The following is a 24,975-nucleotide window of genomic DNA, read 5'->3' as shown; positions in this document are numbered from 1 at the left end:
CCAAATTTTATCATCGGTAGATATTTTTGACGTTGACGTTCATATCAAACGGCATGCCATGTATTTCACGACCTTGATAAATATTGACATGTTTTTCTTAACGTATTGTTTTGTCTATTTCCCGCGACAGGACCGCCTCGACTTTCGGAACGAGTTATCACGCACCAAACTGTACGATTAGGACGGAATATCAAACTGCCGTGTCCCGTGGAGGGCGACCCCCCTCCCCTCACCATGTGGACAAAAGACCTGAAAACGATACACAGCGGTTGGACGAGATTTAGAGTCCTACGCCAGGGTTTGAAGATAAAAAACGCGGAGGCGCACGACGCCGGACATTACACGTGTAAAGCGACCAACGGCTTCGGGAGCATCAACGTAAACTACTCACTCACCGTCATAGGTAAGTGTACAAAATCGATTACTACGAAACAGCTTAGGTTGTATCAGACTAGATGATTTGTTCTCCAAACGAATTATCGAAATAAGCCCGCCAGCAATCCTACCATGGCCTTGAAATAGTGTAACATCTTACAACAGCCAAGGATGTCTCGAATTCTTCCCGGTAAATCTCAAGTCATGGTTTGAGTAGCACTGACAGTGACATAGGATGTGGCCTAGAGTCGGGCCTCCAGGGAAAGGGGGGGGGGCAGCTAGCCTGCACATTTCTTCACACTGACATGACAAATTCACAACATAATCTGAATTTCACACAAGTTCCCCAGCTCAGTCATGTCAGAGCCTGGGTGATTTATGCCCGACCTTCGACCTGGCAGATTGGGGTCGCCAATCCCATGAAACGTATCCCCTCAAATATGGTGGGCTTCAAACAGGGCGTGTAGTCACCCCCTCCCAAAAATACAGTCCTGCCGAGATCGGGTGTTGGTCTGGCAACCTGGTTACCGTAGCAACGGGGTTAAAGACTGTCACCTGCCCCTGGCTGATCTCGGGCCCTGTCATCAGGTCTCACCGAGCTGCCAAAAGTGGTCACTGGACAAAACTAGAGGAGTTGTACTAGACATGGCGGGCACAGGCATCCCGAGAGTTGTGCCTGGGATTACGACTCACAGCGGGGAGGAGAGGGACGGTCAGCGGAGGATTTCGTAGGGCTCCGATAACGCAGTAGGAGGTGCTCCCGGCCGCGGGGGAATGGCTGGCATGCGCCACACGCAGTGGTCCGCCCCGGAAAGTGAGATAATATTTGGATGATATAATCGCGGGGATGTCATGTGGTATCTGTATGGTGACGGATTGCTACAGCAGAAGCAACAGCTGATGTATACATAACATTCTGATCACTGCAGGTCTATCATATCACAAGGAATGACAGAGCACACAGATAATAAAAAGATAGCATTCAAATTTGAAAAAAAATCCCTTGTTGCTTAAAAAAGTCAAGAACCTCCATAAGGATTTGTTTTATTATAGGAGTAACATTTTGTTACTATTTGTTTGTTTATCGTTAATGTTGACAACAAGTCAAGATACAAGTTGTTAAAAAGAAAACAATAAATAATGCATACAAAATATCCTAAAAGTAAAACAACAGGTCAATTCGTATCAAGTTAACACACTGTGGCAAGTAGTATGTTAGATAAGGGAAGGCGATTAAAATTGTACACATAACTCTAAGATAAACGTGTGATACAGAAACAAATGCACAAATATAGAGATATGGTTTTCACAGATTCTGAAAAGACCATGTGTTGAAGACCCGGTGCTATATGGATGCTGTTGTTGTCCTGTTTTTATGCCCCTCTTCACGTCAGTGTGAATTTCCCATCCCATTGTGTACCTAATGTTTACCGTCAACAAGTCGTTTTCCAGAGACTGCCCCTGCCCTTACAATCCAGGCCCTCACCCCCCCCCCCCCATTGTTAAACGCCTGTAAATCTTTTACTGACTGTTTATTGGGTGTCGTGGTTTCTGAAAACCCTGCAATTTGGAGGCAGGTGTTCTAAGCACACACAACTATCTCCTTAGCCAATCAGATAAGAGTTTGGTTAAACAGGTTAACCATTACATGATGATATCTGTGATTCTGCAGCCCTTTTCAGTTTAAAATGGTTAACTGAAATATCCCAACTTTATCACTGTTTTATGATGAAACCAAAGTTTATAAAGCTGGTTGTGTTCTGGAAATTGTTTATTCAGAAACGTAAAATTCAATAGCAGTTGTAAAAGTTTATTGAAAGCTGTAAAGTGATGAGATTGACTAAAATAAAGTTTTATAATCTTCACGTATAGGACTCTATAGACAGTGGATGGCAGTTATATGGTACAATATGCCTTAGTGAAAGATTTTCGTAGTAACTCTTCATTGCTTTGAACAGGTGTAGGTTTTGGTTGCAGTGACTTTTCCAAATCTAGCTCTTCCTGTAAACGTGAGTGGGCTATCGCAAAATCACCCAACTGCTATACAACGTCTTAGCCCAGCCCGGAAATACGCCTTGTAAACTGATTGGTAGGCGGTTATCTCGGCAATATACTTGGGTACCGGCCCAGTCATACCGGATGGAGCACATTCTTGTGGGGATAGTGGTATTGGGTCTGTATGTGTATACTGGCTTCTTAGAAATACATAGATACAACATGCTAGAACGGAAACAAGAAAAAAAGACGAACGTAAGCCGTAATGCTAAGAGGTATGCCGTATAGTGCTTTGAAGGGTATTGATGTTTTGCTGTACTACAATCACAGTGCATTTAAGAATGTACCAAAGCGATTAGCCCTGTGTGTTCGTGTGTGTACTTTTGTGATTTTGCTCCATAATGCCATCAGATGGTCCCCCCTGTGACAAGCCCGTCCACCGCTCTTTGATGTACGATAGTATTGCAGGCAGAATCCAAATTGAGGGATAAATAACACTTGTTTGTTTAGGGGCAAGGCTGGATCTGTTTGGAAGTTGGCTTGAAGCCAGGGTCGCTTGCCCTAGCTGGGAGAACGAACACCTTTGTTAAAGAAAGATATCACACCTGGACCTACTGTTCTAGCCAAGAAGAGCTGTCAAACTTGGCACCAGTGCTACCCCATTGTCCATAAATCTAAGGACTTGTATGGTGAACATGTGTCTCTGTTGGCAATGGATTCCTCAAGCATTCTAAATTCACCCATGGAACTTTTCCCGTGTGCGCTAACTGGCATGTGACAACTGTAGTTGAAAAGTCAATGTCCTAAATTTTTTGTCAGTGTTGTAAATTTATTACCTTAGTCTGCATCATGTCTTCGAATTTTGACTTGAAAGTCGGGTTCGGAGTAGATGCTTTAAATTTCTATCAGATGTTTTTTCAAGCAAAAGTCTTTATGGTTACTGTTGATTGCTGGAATTATTTATATTACATGTACAGACAAATGCATGTGAACCGAAAAGGGTTTCTCCCGATGTTTATTTGTCTGAAGAAGCTGTGCCTAACACGTTTGTATGCGGGTTGAGATCCCCTTGGTAGAATAACCCAGAGTTTCTTAAAGGTATACTCGTAAATTATCTGAGTGACCACCAGAGCTAGACCCTACTGGCTGTAAATAACAACTTTATAGCCAGAGAGAAAGGGCCATATCTTGGTTCACAGTGACAGTCTGCATGTTTGTATTGAACTAGGGTCCCTTCATTCTACTACTGTCTACAACTTTTATACATTGTTAAGAAATACCCGAGTTAACTGTCGGTTTTTAATAGCGGGGTTCTGGCAAGTTTTACACTGTAGAAATACTCCGGTTTATTGATGAGTTGTTGAAGTGGGACCAGTATTTCTTGGCAACAAATCTCTATCGCTGGAAGTGGTCCTCCCAAAAGTGCACCTGTAAAACTCTTTGTTTGGTCTACAGTATATGGTAAAAAGATGTACAGGAAAACAGAAGTCTATATAGATTTTGCATGTACTGTAAACCCTGAAATGTTTGCATTGTTTTTATCGCCAAGTTCTTTTCAGAGACCTCTTCCAACAAAATGATGCAAATTTGTGTTTTGTACTACATATGAACTACAGAACATTAACTTCCAACACCGGAAAAACTGTTTTTCTTGCCGAAAGTAAAATCAGGTCCCCACAAAAATAAATAAGTTTACAGTATCTTAGGTTGTTAATGTTTATGAGAACATACAGACCAACATGGCAGTTGTTTGGGTAGGGACAAACTCTAAGGAGTTATATTTCTTTCTTAGTGTAACGCTGGTTCACCTTTATCCGAGGGTAACCTATATTCGTTGTTTGTAAGAAAAAGCGTATTTAGGGATATGAAGTCGACGGACAGTGGTTTCAAATCGGAACAGTTTTAAGATATTGAAAAGCACAGTCTGCAGATTTGATACTCCTATAGCTAAATGTGCTGTTTTTAAAGACAACGGATAAAGGTCACCCCACGGATAAAGGTGAACTAGCGTTATATTTTACCAGGAAATTTATGCAAAGAGATACCATAATGTGTTGTTTGTGGGCACAATATTGCAGTATTTTTGTTGTAAGATGCTAGGCATGACAGCGTTTATCAACAGTTTTTGTTGTGGTCAAGAAAAGGTGGAACACTTTGATCTAGTGTCCAGCTAGGTTGCGAAAATGAGATCCAAAACGTGCATAATAGGATTTCCCATCACTTAGCCCCCACAAAATTGACATCATTAATACCTTTATTCCTCCCTCTCCTGTAACCACCTGATCCCCACGGTTACCCCGCCATTAGCATCATCCGTTGCCATGGCAACAAGCTGCAAAGCCCCTCTCCCCGGCTTTAGAATGATTAACTCTATTTCGCTAATTTCTACCGGGCCGCCGCATAGCCCAGTTTTCCAGTGTATGAATCGGTTTGTCCAAACTAGATCGGATCAAATCAAATTACTTTTTCCTTTCGTAAATGCATTTTCAGGGAAAGCATATTAAGTATCACAGTGGCTGAATTGTTTGTTTCGTGTATTTTTTTTTCCAACAAGATCAATGGTTTTGTATGGGTGAATAACAACTTGCACAGCTCTCCTTAACTCTGACCTCAGCAAATCTGATGAAAAGCACACAATCTTGAAATAATTTATTTCCAACCACAAGTGTATAAATGGAAAAACATCTGTCCTAAAGGTTGTCTGTTATCCACTAAGAAGCTTCTATAGAAGTGATACTCTAAATCTAACCCCTTCCTGTAGAATTATGGCCCTTTCAATGGCCATAAAAGTTAAGGAGCGTGTTGTGTTGACATTCTCCAGACTTCAGATTTATGAACCTTCACCAGATGTACAAGTTCGAATGGCTAGAACTCCCGATAGGCGAAGGAGGGACAAAATATATAATGCAATTATTATTTCCTGATGAAAGAAAAGGAGATGGCATAGAGTACTAATTTCATTTATCTTGTATGATAAATTGGTGACAAGATTCCACAAATGAGGAAGAAAAATTCAGATGTTTTCTGGAAAGATCCTTTGATAAAATTTGACACGGCAAATAAGTCACTTTGTATGAGAAAGGGCGAAATTTGTAAATGTTTCTTTTGTTTTTTGCGTGGAAAAATTCAGATGTTTTCTGAAAAGATCCTTTGATAAAATTACAGCTACTGCATGTATGTAAGGTAGAAATGTAAATGTTTTGTGATTTTCACATGGGAGTAGAAAGAATTATGGACCTTTAGCCACGCAGGTGTGAGATGTGTTCATATCTGGGAGCCCACACGGTTCAATCAAATTTTACAAGATAAATAATCAGTGAAGTCCAGGGCCTGGCCTGTGTCACCTAGGCTGACACAAAGGTAGTCCCAGTCCCCTGCCTTCCCATCAGGAATGCCTGTCTTGTGGGTGAAATACAGGCCAGGTGTTGGTGTTTAGATTAGAAATGTCAAAATAAGAAGCAGATTAGCTCAAACTGGACCTCTGAGTCTTTCTTGGACATGCTAAGGTTGCATCATTGATATAGTGTAAATGCAGAAATGTTCGTGGTAGTTTTGTGTTTGCGGTTTTCGCGGTGACCACTTCACTGCAATTTTAAAACCACATTTTCCCACTATAGTATGGCCTACAGTCTATCGCAAACTTAAAACCACTCCGAACACTCCATTTTCCTGCCACCGCGAAAGTAAAAATTTACACTAGTGCAAGCCAGTGTTGTACTGTTACACATATATTAAGTAAACCATGACCGTTACAAGTCAACAATGGTAGGGTTGAAAGTGAATAATGTGTTACTGAAATCTAGCAGGTCTTTTCAATAACAATTTTCTTAATTTACAAAAGATGAAAACTTGATTTGATGAAAGATAATTGCAATAATATTACACACAAATAAACTGTAAGGATTACAAATTACTAAAGGTAGGGTTGAAAGCGAAGAATGTGTCTAGCAAGTCTTTTCACTACTGAAAACTACAGCTTGATTCACCAAAAAGGGTCGACGAACTCAGTTATCTACACTACTTTACAGTTTATGACCAGCCCCATTCTGTCTTTTATAGTTCTTCTTGACATTGACCATTGCACTACTGTTTTGACATGTTCTCGGTCGTAAAAGTAATAGTATTTTCACAGATGTAGTCCCAAATGTTAGATTTCGTGCATCTGTCAGTATAATGTAATTTCATTCTTATATCCTTGACATGAAGTTTTTACGTCGCCCTGTAGTGGTTTTAGGGAATAAGTAGGTAGTGGTTTTGTTTTTCTTTGTTTAGGAAGGGTAATGGTTTTTTGGAGTCTTAAATTTTAATTGTTCCAGAGAGAGAAAAAAATGTTGGTGTGGAGTTTAGAACTGGATTTGGGGCAAGAGTTTATCTCCTGGCAGTTTCCTGAGGTGTGCTCGGTTACATTTCCCTAACGTTTTCCACATGGAATTGGACAGGATAGCCTGAATCTTCCCTTTGAAGTGGTAAAGTGAGGATAGGGTTATGTGGTGCCATGTCAAGATAAGGGAAGGATTGCAGAATCCCTGTCAATTACTCCAAACCAGGTGCAAATGGGCAGGGGAAACAAGAAACTCTGCTTGCCCTTTTCAACTCATTTTCACCTGGAGTGTGTGAGTGATGTCTGATCCCTTTGATTTGTAACCTTTGCGAGTGTGAAATTAATAGTTTTATACCTTTAAATTGGAAATTTGACTGTTTCAAGCCTGAAAGTGAAAGATTTTTGACATCCGAGTATATGCATTCTCAAACTACTCAGTTAAGTTGTGTGAATGACATTTTTTGTGGTATCCGATATGACACATTTTAAGCAAGATTCTTAGCAAACGTCAGAGGCCTTGTCTTATATTTGATTTCATCCAGTTAACTGCTAGATTAGATATGACATTTCAGGTCAACTGAGTGTTTTTAACCCATACAAAGAGTGGATAAATGTCCTTGAGTTCTGCCTCAATGAAATGAATCAAATTACTCTACTTTTACTACTACTTAACTGGCCAGACATTTGCTATAAATTTTAGAGACTTGAAGGAACATAAGAGCACTTGCGGTCGTTTAAACTTTTAGCATGCCATTCATATATCTTCAAGCTATCACTGATTCTAAAACCCCCCTCCCCCATCTATTCGCATGCTTTATTTCCAACATGACTTACTCAGAAACTAAAAAAGAAAATATTCCATTGTTGATCCTGGCAGTTGCGAAGAAGCATAAGTCTGTTTCCTCTATCGAACTGAAAGATCTGATCTGGCAACAGATCTAAAAGGAGAGACTTGGAAAACAAAACACTTCTGTCAACCCCCTGTCAGGAGTAGATTTAGTGCCCTCCCCCCTAGCAGACACAACCTAAACACTGCTCCTTCCTGCAATCCCACATGTCTTATAAATCAACAGGCAACAAGAACACTTGGGGAGACTTTCTTTAAGATCTTGACACTCCTAGAACTAGCCACTGAGGAAAACTGTTGTCCAAAACAATTACGCAGAAGTCCAAGATACACTTGTGTGAAATTCTCTCAGCTAAAGTTGGAACTTCAACTTGAATGTAGAAAAAATACGGCAGCATAGTTGTGGACAGTTGCTTGAGGGCTTCATTGTTTATTGTGATTGATACCCGCTGTATCTGACTTGAATACAAAGTTCTTCATGGTAGACAAATAGAGATGGCTCTTCTGAGCAAGAGAGTAAACCAGCGGCACTTTGACTGTGTATATCATGCGACAGGTTAATTAATTCTGGTCATACTTGGGCATTCTTGACCCTTGACTTCTGTCGGATGGTGTGTTGGACTTTGGCCTTGACAAGAAGTGCAGAAAGTCAAGACTGATTTGGTTTGAAAACTCCTCCATGTCTTGGATATTTAGCCTTGGGTTGTTAACGCTGGTTCACCTTTATCCGAGGGTAACCTTTATTGGTTGTTTGTAAAAAATACGTATTTAGGGATGCTTGGAAATTTGTTTCATGCTTTTGTTTGACAAAAGTTTTCAAGGAATACTAAATCAATTCATTTTTGTTTGCAAAATAGTTTGAAGTTGGCTGTACTTAATTTTTATTCCAAGTTTTATTCAAAATGTCAATGTTCCTTTATAACTACTGACTGTTAAGATTCAAGGCAAAGAAAACCATTACTTTCGAAAGGAAGACAGCCATGCTGACAGTTTTTAAAAGTGTGGTTTCATTTGGATATCAACAGAAATAACAGACAGAAGCAAATCCACCTAGCGCTCCGGTGCACACGGTTGGACAATAACTAAGTCAACTGGTGTATAATCATTAAACCCGGTCACAACGGGTATTTCGTCATAACTGTCGGATCTACCATACTAGTTAATAACGTTGTCAAACGCTTGTCAATAGTACAGCCAAAGAAAGCAAACTGTCGGCTTCTTCTGTGGGATATAGCAAGGAATAACAACTCGGGTTGTCCAAAGTTCTGACCAGAGAGAAACTGGGTGGTCATTGTAGGTCCCTGACACACTTGCCGACCCCGGCAACGTTTGCTGACTTTTGCCCGGACACCTGTCTAATCTGTATAAACTTGGGTGCAGGACCATTCTGGTTTGTACAGCCTCTACACTGTAAACTTTCCCAGACCACCCAGTCGACGCAGATTCACACAGGATGTCTGTAGTAATCTCCTAAAGACAATTGCCCCATAGTTACGGCTAGAGAGATTGCGGAAAAATCATGTTGTTTGGGGAAGTGTCCCAATTTACTATCTAGTCTTGTAGCTGTCATATCTGTAATAACTCTTGATAAAGTCTATTGCAAATTCTTGCCCGTGGGCTAATTGCAGGTAACACAAAAGAATAAAACAGTGTAAAAACAATATCACAAGTGTCTACTCTAGTCTAAAGCTAGTAAAAGCTAACTCTAGATCCTGGATTATTTGGTTCGACTCCTTTTTCGAAGCCAGTGGAAGAGGGAAATAACAAATCAAATGTCTTCTCTTTTGAAAATTTTGGAAGATTATTCAATATTATATGTTTCAGTTAGAGTGCGAATTCTATAGTTCTTTTTGATCATGCGAGGGCTTAAATTGTTTCTAGCATTTCCTACAAGCATTTGGAAGGTATTTGTGTGTTTTTACGACGTTGGAAGGGAAAGCGAGGACTTCAAAGTTGTTTTTGCGGATCACACCACACCCATGTCATGGGAAGGTTTCTGGAGTGCCACAGGGCTGAGCAAAAGTGGAATCCTGTTTGTATTTTCCCGTCACGTTTACACAGTCTGTACGGAGGGCTGTATTGAGTCATCTTGAAAGGAAAGCGGTCGCTGTATGTTTTCATAGCAGGTAGACAAGATTTTTCTCTGACACCTAACAAGATGTTCTTTTTATAAAAGGCCGAGGGTTGTACAATGAGGGGACAGTTGTTTACCGGTCCCTTGTAGGAAGAAATCCATCTGGTAGGTGTAAGAAAATACTTCAATTAAATCTTCTGTTGCATGCAGTGTGTCCACTGTTCGCTTTCCTGGGTATAAACTCAGCTTTGTTTTACAAGGCTCTCAAAATGCGCACTCGGAGTTCGGCCCTGCTGCACTTATTTCATTGTTGTAACTGAACCGAAGCCGAGGCAGCTCCGCTTTTCAGACGAGAGTCATTTATGTCCGCCATGGTTGATACAGAACACAATGGGGGCGCTCATATTACCGGCATCACCCGAGGTGTACGCAACCACCCTTCCACACTCGCTTGCAAAAATTCCGTCTTGTCTTTCCCGTGGTGTACAGGGGGGCGCGATCGTGTTTCCCCCGCCCCGTGAATGCGCGCATTCAGCGTGTTTGGGTGTATCTCAATCCACGGCCGTTAGCACGGGTAAGGGTGGAGTGTTTGGTTTCGCTGGGGAGTTGAAGACAGCATTACCATGCCAGACCCCTAAAATCAAAGCAGCATAGGCCCTCAGGAATTTCTGGGGGCCACTCTTCCGTCCTAGCCGCCCCACTTGTTTGAACAAATCGTGCATCCCCGAGCCACTTTGCAAAGAAATGCCCGGTTGTTTGCGGGGAAGTGTCCCGTCACCATTGTCAGCAGACCTGTCAGTTTCAGGCAGGAACTGGGGCCGTATTTATCCCACCATTGATCGCTGTTTATCATAAACAAGGGGACAAACGCTTGTGTGTTGCTACCGTTTGTCAGCGCTGAATTTTCGGAAGCGTAGAAGGCCTGCTGACGGCATTCTGTTTCAACAGTTAGACAGACAGACAAGACCGGTGGTGGGTCTTCACAAAAAAGTCTAAATCCTTCTTTTCAAGAAATTAAACCATCTATACAACAATAGACAGCAATTATCAAAGTTTACATATTTATGGCTGTAATCATTTAAAGATTGCACAAAAGGAAGATTTATCTCTATCCTTTTCATGGTAAGCTTGTCTTTTCTCTAATGCTATGATTGGGATTTCCTGTATGGGATAAAAGGATGTTGTATTTTTAGACAATCCTTCCTTAGCTAAGTCTTGAACAGCTTGGTTTTGTCATTTATGGACTTGAAATATGCATTTGGAGGCCTCCAAGTTTCCATAAAGTTTTCCTTGACCAACTCCCATTGGTATAATACTGTTACACTTGTGTTTTATATAAGTATGTAAGGAACAGTTGGCAGTTTTTGAAGTGTCAAGGCTTTCAGCATAACTTATCTGACTTACAAATGTCCAGACCAAGGTTTTGGTTGTGACTGTATATCCTGTCCACCCACACAAAATTCTTTAGGGTCTTGTTTGGTTCTCTAGGTAAGTCTTTGCAGTTGTCCTTGACTAACACCAGAAAAAAATTCAAAAAGTGATATTCTTGGAAGTTTTAAAAACATTTGTTGGTTCACAAGCAAAAGTTTCTGAAATTTCTATTGACAAATGATCTTGGAGCTTTTGTTTTTGCTTTCTCTACATCCAACGGCATTTTGGTGATGCGTTCTTCGGAATGGTTATCAAGTTTGCTACGAACAATGTGTTCTTCCAAGGCAATACTGAACTGCTTGAGATGTTTGAGTTTTTTTTCTGTTCATATCTTGCCATTGTCATATTTTATATAACCATTTCGTAACTCTAAAAGCTTAGGCTGCGAGAATGGCCTAGCTTTAACAAAACGGAAATCACTCAATGCTTCTCCAATTTATGGCTGAGTTACGTAATTTGTAGATTGTGTAACTCGCACAATTTTCATTCGCAGCGGGGTACCATCGTGGTATATTTATTTGGTTGTGCTGTATCTAGAATTTAGGGGAGTGCCTATAATCTACAGGCCCCTGCAAGAATTTGCTGCAACAATCTTTCATCAGAGGTTTTCCACTAGACAAATAAACCTAGAGAGGAACTGCATTTTCATGGTCATGAAAGAATGATTAATTTTCTCGATATGGCACGATCTTGTTACAAGTTGGAGGGGGATATAGGAAGCCATGAGTATTATACTAATATGTGACATATGTTTTGACATCTGGCATTCTTTCTGATTATTTTTGAATAGATGTTAAGAGAGGAAGAAAGAAAATATACTCAATTTGTATAGTTTTCGAAATACCCCAAGTGTTATGTTCTTTGGCTGAATGGCTTGAAAGAGAGAAATTTTTCTTTTCTCTTTTTTGGGGGGAGGGGGGCAGTAGTCTAGAAGTTCTTTGGATAAATGGTTTGGAAGAGAATTTTTTCTTGTCTCTTTTTGGGGAGGAGGGTAGAGGTCTAGAAGTTCTTGGGATGAATGGCTTGAAAGAGAGAAATTTTTCTTTTCTCTTTTTTTGGGGGAGGGGGGTAGAAGTCTAGAAGTTCATTAAATCCTTTTCTAGCAAATCTCCTCTTCACACTTCACACACCCCCATTGTCAACACACAATTTGCCCTCCCATTAAGCCACAAAGGGACTTCACACAAATTTCTAAATCTCACCAAATAACCTCAAAAAGGTGTTAATCTTGGGACAAAAGGAAGGACCCCTCCCACCAGCTTAGTCTGGTGTCGTTACAGTTTTTTTTTGTGTCTGCACTCTTGGTGGAAACAGATGCAGTTTTCACTGATGTTTAGAGTACAAAAATGACCCCCCAAAAGCTTCTGACCTAGCCTAGAAACATTCAGTACTTGTAGCAAGCTTTTTTTCAACATTTTCTAGATATTTTTGTAGTCTGGCTCAGCAGGCCAAGTTGGGAAACCAGAGTGTTTTTTGTTCCATGCATATGCATCCTTGTCAGATTTTGAAGTGGTAGTCCTAAGGGGGCTGGATCTCCAGGTTATTACAATAGCATGCTGGGCAACACATGTCAGCTGTCTACACCATGTTTACCCAAGATGGATTGCTCTAGGAAACTGTTGTTGTTTTTTTCTTGTCAGATTTTTTGGAAAATTTATTTTGACACAACTAAGGGGAGGGTTTTGTTATCACAGGAGGTTCAAAAGAGATTAGTTTGAAAGGCGGAAATGTCACAATATGTCTGGTAAAAACCTGACCCCAGTCTTTTACATTTTGGAGTGAACTTTCAACATGGCTTCAATAGACCACATTCATGGCTGCTAGGTATTCTTGAAGAGCTTAACTGTTATTTTTGTGCAGCTATGGTGAAACATCTGTCAGTGCCCTATTAAAGGAAGACGGATCATTTCTGAGGGAAGAACTTTTGAATATTTCATTTGGCGATGTTTTGATAGACAGAGGATTTGTACTTCAAACAGCCCCCCTCCCCATGTTCACTGTTGGGAATTAGTATTGAGGCAGCTGTCAGTGAATAATCTTGGGAAGATATATGGAAGAGAAAGTCATTTGAATAGGAGTAATAATGCAAATGGTTGATAAACACGTGTTCGACAGTTATCAACCGAAAAATGCCTAATGAGTCTGGGGAAAAAAGATGAATAAATTATTTGGAGCCTGATAGTAGTATTGAAAAATGCAGTCACGTTTGATACATTTTTCAAAGTTTGGAGAAAAAAAAGGGCTGCAGACAATGTTTCTATTTCCTGTGCCAAATGCAGAGCTTAGCGAGCGTTTAGCACAAAACTAGTGAGCTGTAAAAAAAAGGGAATGGAAAGAATGGTTCACGGTCACTGGATAAAGAACCCCTCGCACTAATCCAAGGCCAAGACTAAATCCGTGCAAATCCCCTGCCTAATTTGGCATGAAAGTAGTACTGGAGTTGAGGAGACATTAGCATATGTATGGTGGCAGATGCATATCAAGGGCTGTTTTCCACACCACTGGTGATCTGGCCCCTCCCCCCAAATTAACTGCCCACTGGGGCATGGTGAGGTAATTAGCGCTCATTAGGGTCTCCACACCTGGGCTCGTTAATTGGCCGTTGATAAATGTGTAGGGTTTCCCCATATTTAGAAGTAATTTATGTGTGTGTTGCTAGCTGAAATATTGATGGTGTTTTGACACAATTAGTGTTTTTTAGGGGAAGACCAGCCTTTTTACATTACAACATCGTATATAGAGCAGTCACCTACACTTTCTCATTACTAATGTAACCATAGAATTTGTATACTCTACCAGGCTTGAAGTTTTGTATAAAAAAAGAAGGAAAAATGCCCGAAGGGTTGAATCTAACATGAAAGAAAAACAAGCAGGGCACAGTGTTCGTATTCAAGGTATGCAGGTCGTGTTTGTTGTGAAAAACGAGGACTATATCGCCCCAGGCATCAGCTGGTAGAATGTGGGTAAAATGTGCCATGTCCCGTCACAGCAAAATGATTAACTGGCCCTCAAGGTGTTTAGTCGATGATCTCAGTTTTTCTCAGCCTGCAATGATATTAACTGTGGAGCTTCAATTTTTACCAAATGATGTGGTTAGATTGCATACCAACCTTTCCAATTGGTTACCCTCCAATGGTGGCCTTAAAAAATGTGATTATGAAAACCTAGCCAGAGAAGGTGACTGGTGGCACCAGGGTGTGAAATTTGGTGTTTAGCGGATAACTTGAACTTGCACGGCCTTGGTTGCGGATTTGTCAGCGAATTGGCGGCAGTTTGTTTACTGTACTCCCGCTGTGCGTCGCCCAGAATGGTTGACCAAGCACGGGACGGTCCGTGACCCAGAAAGAATTCTTCGTCTTCACATTTTACTCTCAAACAAGTGGTTTTATGATGGATTTGTGGAGGTGGTAAGTCTTGATCTATGAGGTTGTTAAAACACAAGTAACAGCACACTTTAAAAAAAAAACAGGAATGAATTATTGTTTTATTGTTTTTAAAGAAGGTTCCTGTTAAAACTCAGGTAGAAATAAAAGATGAAAGATTGTTGTTGAAGTGTAACAATTTCCTGCCATTTTTGTCTGCTCAAAAGAAGAGTTATCAGGCCATTTCTGTGCATACCTAGGGGATCCTGACTGAGCAGGCCAAGGCAACCTTGGTTAACAGTTTCTTGCCAACGTTGTTCTTCAGCACCTGCGAACAAGGCCTCTTCGGCAAATGATTTTCTTTGTGAAGGAAAAGGTCTAGACGAGGATCAACATGAGAAGAATACAGGAAAACTGGAGCATAGTTACTAGCGGTGAACCCCCTAACCCCTCTCGGAGTGTTGGCCAGCCCAAACGGACCAATTTATTTGCTCAGCTCCACATGTGTGGACCCAATACATTCTGGAGTGGTGGCTGGAGTGTGGAGATTCAAAGGCTTGCTCAAATTTTCTGTTTGACATGAGGTTATGGTCGGCCCGCCTCGCACGCTTTCTTCCGCGGGAACAAAGCCGAGCAGGTGCGATGAAGTGCCGCCCTCCAGCTTTTGTACCAGGTTGACTATAAACTTGTTGTGCATGCATGGCTTTTCAGGAAAGTTTACCCAAGCAAACCTTTCCAGGGCAGCGTGTAAAATCTGAAAAGACTATATGCTTTGGTTAGAGTAAATACGGCGACATACAAATTGTACTAGGCAATGACTGGTCGAAGAAACCATCCCAAGAGTCTTCGACGTTTTTTATGGCAGCGTTGCACTGAGTTGGCTGAACTTGGGTGGCCGTAAATTAGCGGCAAAGTCGAACCAATCCTTCGGTAATAAGTTGGTGATTGAGAGGCTCCGTATGACTAATGCCAGGCAGAAAGTGTCGGCAATGGGCAGGTGTGTTTGGTAGAGACTGTAGTGTTGACGTTGGCACAGGCACAGATGTCATTTATGTAAGCTCTGATTAGCCACATATGGCCACGATATGTTAGATAGAAACGAAGAAGACTTTTTTACACCTTTCGGTCTTTATACATTCCGTTGTGGTTAACTCAAGTAGACTATGATGATACATTTCATCAGTAGCTGAGATGAAGAAAAACTCACTTTTTACAAGCAGGATGGATCAATGATTTGTTTGGTGTGTCCCAGTTTGCTATTATTATCAGAAAAGCTTGCAGTTCCATCATACCAGTTGTGATCTCAGCTGTGGATAGTGAAGACCCAAGAGATCGCTGTCAGTGAAACCCAAGCCACAGTTCGTGTCCGTTCCTCCCCCAAAACTCACACAAACCCAACCAGGGCTGCACCTGCACCAAACACACAGGAAACATAAAAATATGGGCGCTGAGGCATTAAAAACAAATACTCCACATCCCACACAGTCGCTCAAATATACATCTGGCTTTAGGGCCTGTTTCCCATATGAAAAAGCCATCAAGTTCGGATCTTGAGCCAGGAGGTAAAGCCTGGGCAACATTTTCTCAGGGGTGTGTGGTGTTGAAATGCGAAGATAAATCTATCCACCCTGACTTTAGAGGGGGGAAATTCTCACCATTCTATCCAGACAGCCACAATTTGCTTTCCCCCAACCCCCAGGCTTAGAGAAGTCGTAAAGTAGTCTGCTAGCTTTGCGAGTTTTAAGTGTCCGCCGGGTTTTACGGCAACACGGGTGTACGGACTCGACACAAATCTGTCCCAAAGACGCAAGATTACCGACTCTAATGAATAGCTTAGAGTCATGATGTCACCAGCGAATGTAGAAGAGGCATTCCTCGTCTCCTAGAGGGACTTAACGGGCTTGGGAGGATGGCAGATGACAAGGTTAATTGAAGACTGGCTGGTGTCTCCCCCCAAGTCTCTGTCTACAGAAACAACCATGTGTTGAAAGGCAAGAGTTAATGAAATCTTTAGGTGGAGCCAGGCAGGGGCAGAGGTTATGGCTAAAGAGCCTCAGGGGCAATTGTTTTTGAAACTGATGCAGAAAATGAGAGACTTAACTGTAAGAACCCTCTGATAAACAGCTTACAGCTGCCAGGAGACGTCTGGAAGCCCTTAAGACAAGGCTGGAGATGGGCAGGGGACCTTAAGTGTTACCGCCAGTGGGAGGAGTCTCACCTTGGAGTAGGTTCAAGATCTTGGGATGCCTTCCCTTCAGGAAATCCCGTTACATTGTACTTGACTTTGTTTGAACTGTGCAAATTACTTAAGGGAGGGAACACACCCTGTAAGATAAACACGGAGATAAGAACTGCGGCACACCGTTTAGGTACGTGAGTCCGCTTGGCAGGAAAATCGCTTACGTCCTCGCTACCGAATCGCCGCTGTTTACGCCGCAGTAAGCCAGAGTCGTCTTTGACAATTTGTTTCTCCCGAGAAGTCGGAAGCCGGCCCTGGGTTGTTATGACGAGGGAGGGAGGGTTGTGTATGTCAGGATCACCTAGGTACCAAGACGTAATCAAGAGCTTCCAAAAGCCAAGAAGTTTAGTCTCGCAGTTTGTCGAACTGCGGAGTGATCAAAACGCACCATCCTCCAGGCTTACAAACCCCTGACGTAACCTATAAACTGTGGATCATCGTCTACAGTATACATACAGGGATTGCCAACTATGAACAGAATAGAGATCTTGTTCTGATATTATCTTAAGTTTTTACTCTACCAATACAAACCTCTGCAACTAATTTTCGAAGAAAAGGTGGATTGTGTTTAAATCTGGCAGGTACGTTCTGTCATCGTTCAAAAGAACAAAGTCGGACCAAGGCGATCACCTTGGACTATGAAAAAACAAAACTCTTGACACTTCACCCAGACCGGAGATACTGTGTCAGACAATGACAGTTTCTGGCTTAACTTGCAGTGAAGAGTTTATGCTGTTCGGAGCAGCCTTCACCCCTGAGCTGACTGCAGGGGGATCGCAGACGAAGCAGCGACCAAGAGGGGCATTCCTTGGAAATTCTTCAAAATCTATTCCTCGATGAACTACTGTTTGCCACATTTTGAAATACAAAAATTCCAGTTCAAAAGTGTAGAAATGCATACCACATACATGTTCTTTGCTGTCATGCTACTTAAGCATCTTGTTTGAGCGAGCTTTGACTAAAATATACGGGAAGACCCAGAACAAAACTGCCAAAAAAAGGAGGTCCTAAGACATTAAAAAACTGGTTTAGTGGGGTTTGTTCTTAGACGCGTTGTTTGAGGCAAGTTTTGACAAAAATCTGTTGGACGACCTAAGGCAAAGTTTAAGACTTTCCACATCCAAAGACGTCTGAAAGCTGGTCTAGCGAGTCTTGTGGGGACTTTGGTTCAGAGAGAACATGCACTGGGCCACCGAGCAGCCCCATAACACCTGAGGAAGGCATTAACCTAGTCAGAAAGTGAGATCTTCAGTCTGTTTCTGTGAAAGTGTTACCACATGCCAGGCCTGCTCCCATGACTCTCATAATGTTTTCATAGGGGTGGGAGAACCCTTTGAAGTGTAAGTTGGGTTTCAGAAGTCCCTGAGAGGGTACAAGGGGGGAGTGATCCCCGGGGATTCGAAATCCTTACTTAGAAACAGAAGGTTTTTAGTACCTTCTTAAAGGTTACGGCAAACTAAGCAACCTCTTACACAAATATATACAGCCAAAGTTGCTAAGTGAAGTTTTAGAGTTTTCATTTGGGGCCCGCGTTTTGTATAGCTTCATCCACTCCTATGTCACTTTTAGCTGTTTAGACTTAATGTTCAAGCACATGCATGTATGATGGTGCGAAATCTTCAGATGATTTAATTGTGTCTCTTTTTTCTTCTTTTAGATGACTCCAATCCAGCAAGACCAGTTGGAACAACGCCAGTCGGTGGAAGTGAGTATTCTATGATATTCCTTTTGTAGAGGTCGAAATTTCAATATCGAAAAAGTGAAGGATGGTAGGACATTTCATGATCTCTCTTTGCAAACAAAAACGAAAAAGGATTTTGTCATGAAATGCAATCCAGATACATGATAACTATTTTCTGTGCCACATGTTTTAAATCTTTTCCTTGCTCTTGTCCAACAGCCAAACCCAGATTCACACAGCCACAGAAGATGAGGAGAAAGATCATCCAGAGACCGATGGGCAGTTCCGTCCGGTTGAAGTGCTCTGCGAGCGGTCAGCCCAAACCGGAAATCATCTGGTCAAAAGACGGGAGAACGCTCACCGACGAGGATTTAGGTACAAACAGTTTATCGTCTTGACTTACCGTTTTATTCCAGCATTTTGTAGTTCTAGTCCCGATGCTTCCTCTACGAAAAACAGTTGAGCTTGCTGTCTTTGATAGTTTTGCTTCTGGAATTTGTTAATGAGAATCGTCGCTTGTTATACCTTGTGCAGGTGGGGCAAAGAAGGGTCAGAGGTGGACTCTGAAGCTGCGCAACCTCAGGCCGAGGGACAGCGGTCGTTACACCTGCAAGGTGTTCAACAGGATTGGGAGCATTAATGCTACCTACAAGGTGGACGTCATAGGTGAGCATCCATGGTGGTTACTTCTGTCTAATCTCAAAGCAGGTCCTACGGTAACATAAGACAGTATAAAAAGCTGCCAGAGGAGTGAAGCCGGCCTAGGAGTGTGTTTGGCTACCTACATGGCAAATGTACACCTCTTGGCTGACTACACTCCTTGGCCAGTTTAGTGCTATGTTATGCCATCGTAGGATCTGCTTAGAGATTACTTCTGTCTTCCCTTAGGAAATTTGTATTTCTAGCTATGTGGAAACTGTGGAGATATATTTTTGTACAGAGAAGAGAGTTAACGGTTGTGTGTTTTCTTTTCCCAGCTCGCATGACGACAAATCTGCTTAGAGATTACTTCTGTCTCCCCTTAGGAAATTCGTATTTCTAGCTATGTGGAAACTGTGGAGATGAGATTTTTGTACAGAGCAGAGAGTTAACATTTGGTGTTTTCTTTCCCCAGCTCGCATGACGACGAAGCCACAGCTCACCGGCGTCCACCCGGTCAACACGACGGTGGACTTCGGCACCACCGCGTCCTTCCAGTGCCGCGTTCGCAGCGGCGTGAAACCGCACATCCAGTGGCTGAAGCGCGTGGAGGAACACGAGCTCCACAAGCACCCCAACACGACGATCGACGTCGGTGGGGTCAAGTTCATCGTGCTGCCCACCGGGGACGTCTGGTCGCGCCCCGACGGGTCGTACCTGAACAAACTCATGATCAGTAAGGCTAAGGAGGAGGATTCAGGGATGTACATCTGCCTGGGGGCCAACACCATGGGGTACAGCTACAAGGCTGCTTTCCTCACAGTCAAGCCTGGTAAGAATCTCTGTCTCTTTGTCGACCAAAGGCCATGATATTTCAATTATATGGATCCCCTAGAAACCCCAAAGCTCATACGAGCATGCGATAAAAAGAAAGTCTTGAATAAGGTCAGGAAGGTTGAACAGATGACTAAACACACAGAGTATGGTATACCGGACAATAGATGATTTTTTATAGCCTTGTAGATAAGAAAAATCTAGACTTGTCTACTAAACATATTGTTTAGTACGAGTATCCTCTTTTATTAAAGCCCAAACTTTCAGCCATTTTCCCAATACAAGAGAAACATCAGCATTTACACTGTAATTTCAAGGATGAATGATTGTTTGAAAAGGTTCTAAATCAAAGTGTTAATGTTTAAAAGGGTCTAATTGTAATTGCAATGTTATTGTGTTCTCTGCAGATCCAGACAAGGTAGAGGACCCGGCGATAACGACTAAGTCAGTCATGAGCAGGAGTTCTTTAAGCAGCAAGGTGCCGCTAGTGGTGGTCATCGGAATTCCCGCCGCGCTCGGTCTGATTCTCGTCATCGGTGGCGTCTGGTTCTGCCAGCAACGGAAACGCTGTCCGTCGCCACCCGCCAGCGTTCGGACGCCGACTCGGCAATACGTACCCCAGCACGACGCGACGTCGCACGGCACGACCGTCTTGTCGTTACAGCGAGATAAGGACTCGTCTGGTTCGTTGTCGTCGGGGATGCACCCGCCGTCCGGGCTGCTTAGCCCCGCGGCGAGCCCCACGGGAACTCTCAGCTCCAACAGCACGTCAACGAGAGAAAAATACCTGAACAGATACGCAGACATTCACACGCACACCCACACCCACACAGAGGGAGTCAGTAAGGTCTACCAGCACCAACACATTCACTACCAGTGTTAGCCCTAATCCTCCATCCTTCCTTATTTATAAAAACGAATCTTCCTTATGTCTTGGTGTGTGCCTAGAGCTGGCTTAGACGAGCACCTGTCCGTTGTAAGATGTTTTTACTTTTACAACGTCATCACAACGTCATTGCTTTTTCGTTACGTTTTGCCAAATAGTGTCTGGTGCTAAGAGTTCGTGTAGTATTTGTTTCATGTCTGTACTAAAAGAGTCTATACAAGAAAGATTTGGAGAGTATTTAATGGTAAATGATATATTTGTGATGTGTAGAAACGAGTATCAAATTGAGGACAAAGTTTTGTCGTATTATTGACAGGTGTCGATCATAGCCAGCTCTGGTCACACTGTTTCATAGCTCGGAAGTTTTTTTGCATGCACAATCATGAAAAATTTTGTATATTATTTGTACATTTGTAAATAAGTTAAGAATGGTTAAAAAAAAAAGAAATTGATGGTCCGAGAGTAAAGTATAGCCTATTTTGTTACAAAGTCGATGCCAAAATGAAAGAGAACAACAGTTGTAAGAGGGAGAGTAACAAGGTGCCATCAGTGTATGTAAAATTTCCTCCTATCATTTGTCTTTTTACAAAGGCATTTGGTTGCAGAAGATTGATGCTATAAGGGCTGTTCCATTTTAAGAGAATGGGGTAAAAACCTCATTTTCTTCTACCAACTATTCAATTATATTCAAATTTTCATATACCCCCTCCATTTAACGAAAAATCACCCCTTGATCAAACACTACCGGTACCCAAGAAAAAATGCCCCCCTCCCCATACACAGATGGTTTGCTTCGAACTTGACACTGATGGCATTTGCGGACAGTTACTTCCTTACACAATCGGAGTTTGTCAGGTGACATTCCAGACAGCGTAGGTCCCCAACCTAACCCTCTGTCACGAGGAGTGGTGTCGTGTGCGTGAAGACCGCAATCTCGCGAGAAAAAAGGATGTAAAATAATGGTTTTTTCCTTATCCCACTGTCAGAATGCTTTGTAAATAATTGGTTGTGATGCCCTATCACTGCAGACAAAAAATGACTTTTTTTGTTACCTCCGTATGTTTAAATCTCAACTATTATACCTCTACCTTTTCAATTTTTTTTTACCACAACGTCACGTACGTCTATGTCATAACAGTTCGAGTTGGCTTTTTAACAAGTTTGGTTCTTTTCTGTTCGGAAAATAGTTAATGCAACACATGTATGCATTGCATCCTCAACAAAATGTTCACTTAGTTCCAGTTTTACGGAATTTCATACTTCTCAATTCTGGTTAGGTTTTGTTATGTGCCAACACTGCCAACTTGTGTTTTTGTGTATTCTTCTCTACACCCTTCTTATAGAAGGTATGACATATAGTTGCCCTCAACCGCAAGTTCAAATAGATGATCACTGAAACATATAAGCCAGCAAAAACGACAACCGAAGCCACATTCGAGGGCGTATCTGTAAAATATTGGATTTGTTATTCCGTCATAACTGTCATGTTTTGTTTTTGCACCAGAGTGGTAACAAAAAGTATGTTATATACATCGTGAAGAAAAAGTCGATGTAGTCCGATGCCAAAGAATTGGATGCTTAGAAGAAGAAACAGTTAAGCACCACAATGTAATTTTTGCAATGTAATTTTTTTCTATGTTACAAATGACTTGTGTAGAGTTTTTGTTTAGCTGTATAGAGCTATATTTAAAGATGTCATAAACCATCTATGATTAGATGTATATTGAACATTATTGAAGGAGGGAGTTTTTATGATTGACAGCTGTCTTTATCATGTCAAATCGTATGTTATTAGTACAGTGATCATTTTAAGTTTTTTTCTAAGATTGTAATATCTGAAGATGATTGAAAGACTCCTCTTTTTTACAGTCCACTTTTGAATTAGCAAAATGTGGACTTCTTATATATATTTCTGTTTCAAAAAGGATGAGAGATAAATATATTGTCTGCCTTTCTATGAAAGACAACAGCGAACCATCCTTTTGTTACAATTATCAGCCAGATTGCGAAGATTTTCCCTCTTAACCACGGCACAGTCGATGGTGTATTGGGAACTTCAAATACAGTACGGCTTTTCCGAGTTTTGAAAGAGGGCAAGTACATGGACAAATTGCAATATAACTTGAAGTAAACTCTTTCTCATAAAAATAGATTTATTTTTGTTTCACTTTTGAGTAGGGCAATGTTTTAGTCTACAATATTTTTGTTACATCTTTTTAAAAAGAATTGAGTAACAACTGAAGATGGATATGGACAGCTGTCAATCAAAGTAAATGCCCCTCCTTTGATGAAGAGAGTGATTATATGTACATAGACTGTGAGGACAAATGTTAGTGTGTGTAATAAGTGACTATACTTGTAGCTGTGGTAGTGAGAAAATACCACAGAATATGTATGGCAATGTGAAGAGAAAAATTAAAATTCACTTTTGTATGAACATAAAATATACGTGGCTGTTGTTTCATTGGTGTGGTTAGTGAAAGAGTGTGAGTGAGAGAAAGAAAAGGAAAGGAATAAAATGCTGAGTGTAGCAATTGGATGAATGGATAGACCATCAAGAAACAGGAAAGAACTGCAGCAAGAAAAGATAGAAGTGAAAACTCGCTATTCAGAGTATTGCGTTACCAGAGAGAGAATGGTTTATTATTTGACAACCAACTTGCGGCTTGAAAGCCGAATTATCAGGCTTGTTTACATCGAGTATCGCACCTTATTGCTACTCACAAGAACATATTGTACAATTATAACATAAACAATACAATAAGACGTGTAGCATAAATATCATAATGGATAAATATTGCAGATTCGAGTGCAATGTCTAAAAGGCAAGTTGAAATAGGGTTAGAACTATACATATTAAAAGACTGATCATGCTAGTTACCAGTGTATTTCTGTTAAGGGTTGCCTTAAAAGTGTTTCATTTGAAACAGGACTAGGGGACCCAAATCTATATCACTTTTTCCTTAATATTTGCTTTTTCTTTACTACCAAAATTTCTGTTAAGGGTTGCCTTAAAAATGCATTCTATTTAAAACAAGACTAGGGGGGCCAAATCTATATCACCTTTTCCTTTCTATTTGTTTTTTCCTTACTACCAAAATTATCTGCTTTCAAAATATCAAACCCCAAGGAAGTCCATGGAGGACAACAGACATAGAGAAACTGGAAATTCTGTTGCAGTGCCAAGGAAAGCCGCCAGGGGCCCAAATCGTCTTTGACCTTTGTTTTGCAAAGACCTACCCACATCCCAAATATCATCACAGTCCATCTGGCGATTCTTAGCTTGGGTCTTGGGCCTATTGCTGATCACAAGGATTTGGAAACATGTCTACGTAATACATAGATATACAAATGTACATAAAACTGCCTACATTTTCATGGAGATATTAATTCTTCAAGGGAAATATGATGATATAGGATAATATATGCGAGGGCTAGTTTCCTTATTCTGGCTATCTAAGAAGGCAATGTACCAAGTAACACCTTTGATTTGATCTATATACATTAGCTTGAATTGGTAAATCTCAGTACATGTATTATATCAAGGACGGGAGTCTATGTTCACGTGGTTGCACAGCGCCCCCTATTATCACCAAACGGTATTGCAGTATTGTTGATTTTGGGTAGTTCCTGAAAAACTTGGCTCCACAAAGCTGCAGATCTATGCTGCCCTTTGCTACATGTATCATTATACCATGCTCATAGAATGTTACATATAAGGCCATGTTGATTTGATTATATGGATGACATCCATGCGGACATTTTTTTTACGTTTCCAAAAGAAAGATTTTCAACCTGATAATACAAAGCATCTGCAAACGGAGCAAATATGCACCGTAGATTGCAACAATAATATCGGGACCTGTATATTAATGTCAAAGAATGCCAATGTCAATTCCAAGGTAAATGAAAAAAGATGTGAAAGGACAAGAATATCTTGTTTGGTATAACATACTCTTAGTGTTCAGTCATTTGTTCAACCTTTCTGACGACTTGAATTCTAAAATATGGCCAAAATGATAATTACCCTCATTATTAAGATAATGAGGGTAATTATCGTTTTGGCCATATTTTTAAAATTCATACTCGCCAGTTTGGGGGTTTGCAGAGGATGTCATCCATATAATCAAATCAACATGGCCTAAGGACTAAAATATGTTAAGCAATTTCTCAACTTCACAAACACACCATTCTGAGTCAATGTTTATTTCTGTGGAATACAGTGTTGTACAAAATCTATCACAATATGATGCATTTCCATTCATTTATCAAAGTGATCCCTTCAGCCTCT

General features: G+C 41.2%; 1 protein-coding gene across 3 annotated transcripts in view; it reads left to right on the top strand.

Annotated features, from left to right (window-relative positions):
- LOC118413298 (fibroblast growth factor receptor-like 1) overlaps positions 1-23,128 on the top strand; it is a 54,560-nt gene extending 31,432 nt beyond the window's left edge. For all 3 annotated transcript variants that reach the window (XM_035816602.1, XM_035816601.1, XM_035816600.1), the window contains exons 3-8: positions 131-403; positions 18,302-18,349; positions 18,545-18,700; positions 18,860-18,991; positions 19,440-19,796; positions 20,206-23,128. In XM_035816602.1, coding sequence (XP_035672495.1) covers positions 131-403; positions 18,302-18,349; positions 18,545-18,700; positions 18,860-18,991; positions 19,440-19,796; positions 20,206-20,681 — 1,442 coding nt within the window. In that variant the 3' untranslated portion in view covers positions 20,682-23,128. The remainder of the gene's footprint in view (positions 1-130; positions 404-18,301; positions 18,350-18,544; positions 18,701-18,859; positions 18,992-19,439; positions 19,797-20,205) is intronic.
- Positions 23,129-24,975: the final 1,847 nt, after the last annotated feature.

The sequence above is a fragment of the Branchiostoma floridae genome, chromosome 4, assembly GCF_000003815.2.
Source record: "Branchiostoma floridae strain S238N-H82 chromosome 4, Bfl_VNyyK, whole genome shotgun sequence".
Classification (NCBI taxonomy): Eukaryota; Metazoa; Chordata; class Leptocardii; order Amphioxiformes; family Branchiostomatidae; genus Branchiostoma; species Branchiostoma floridae.
This window is presented reverse-complemented; position numbering and strand designations above follow the sequence as displayed.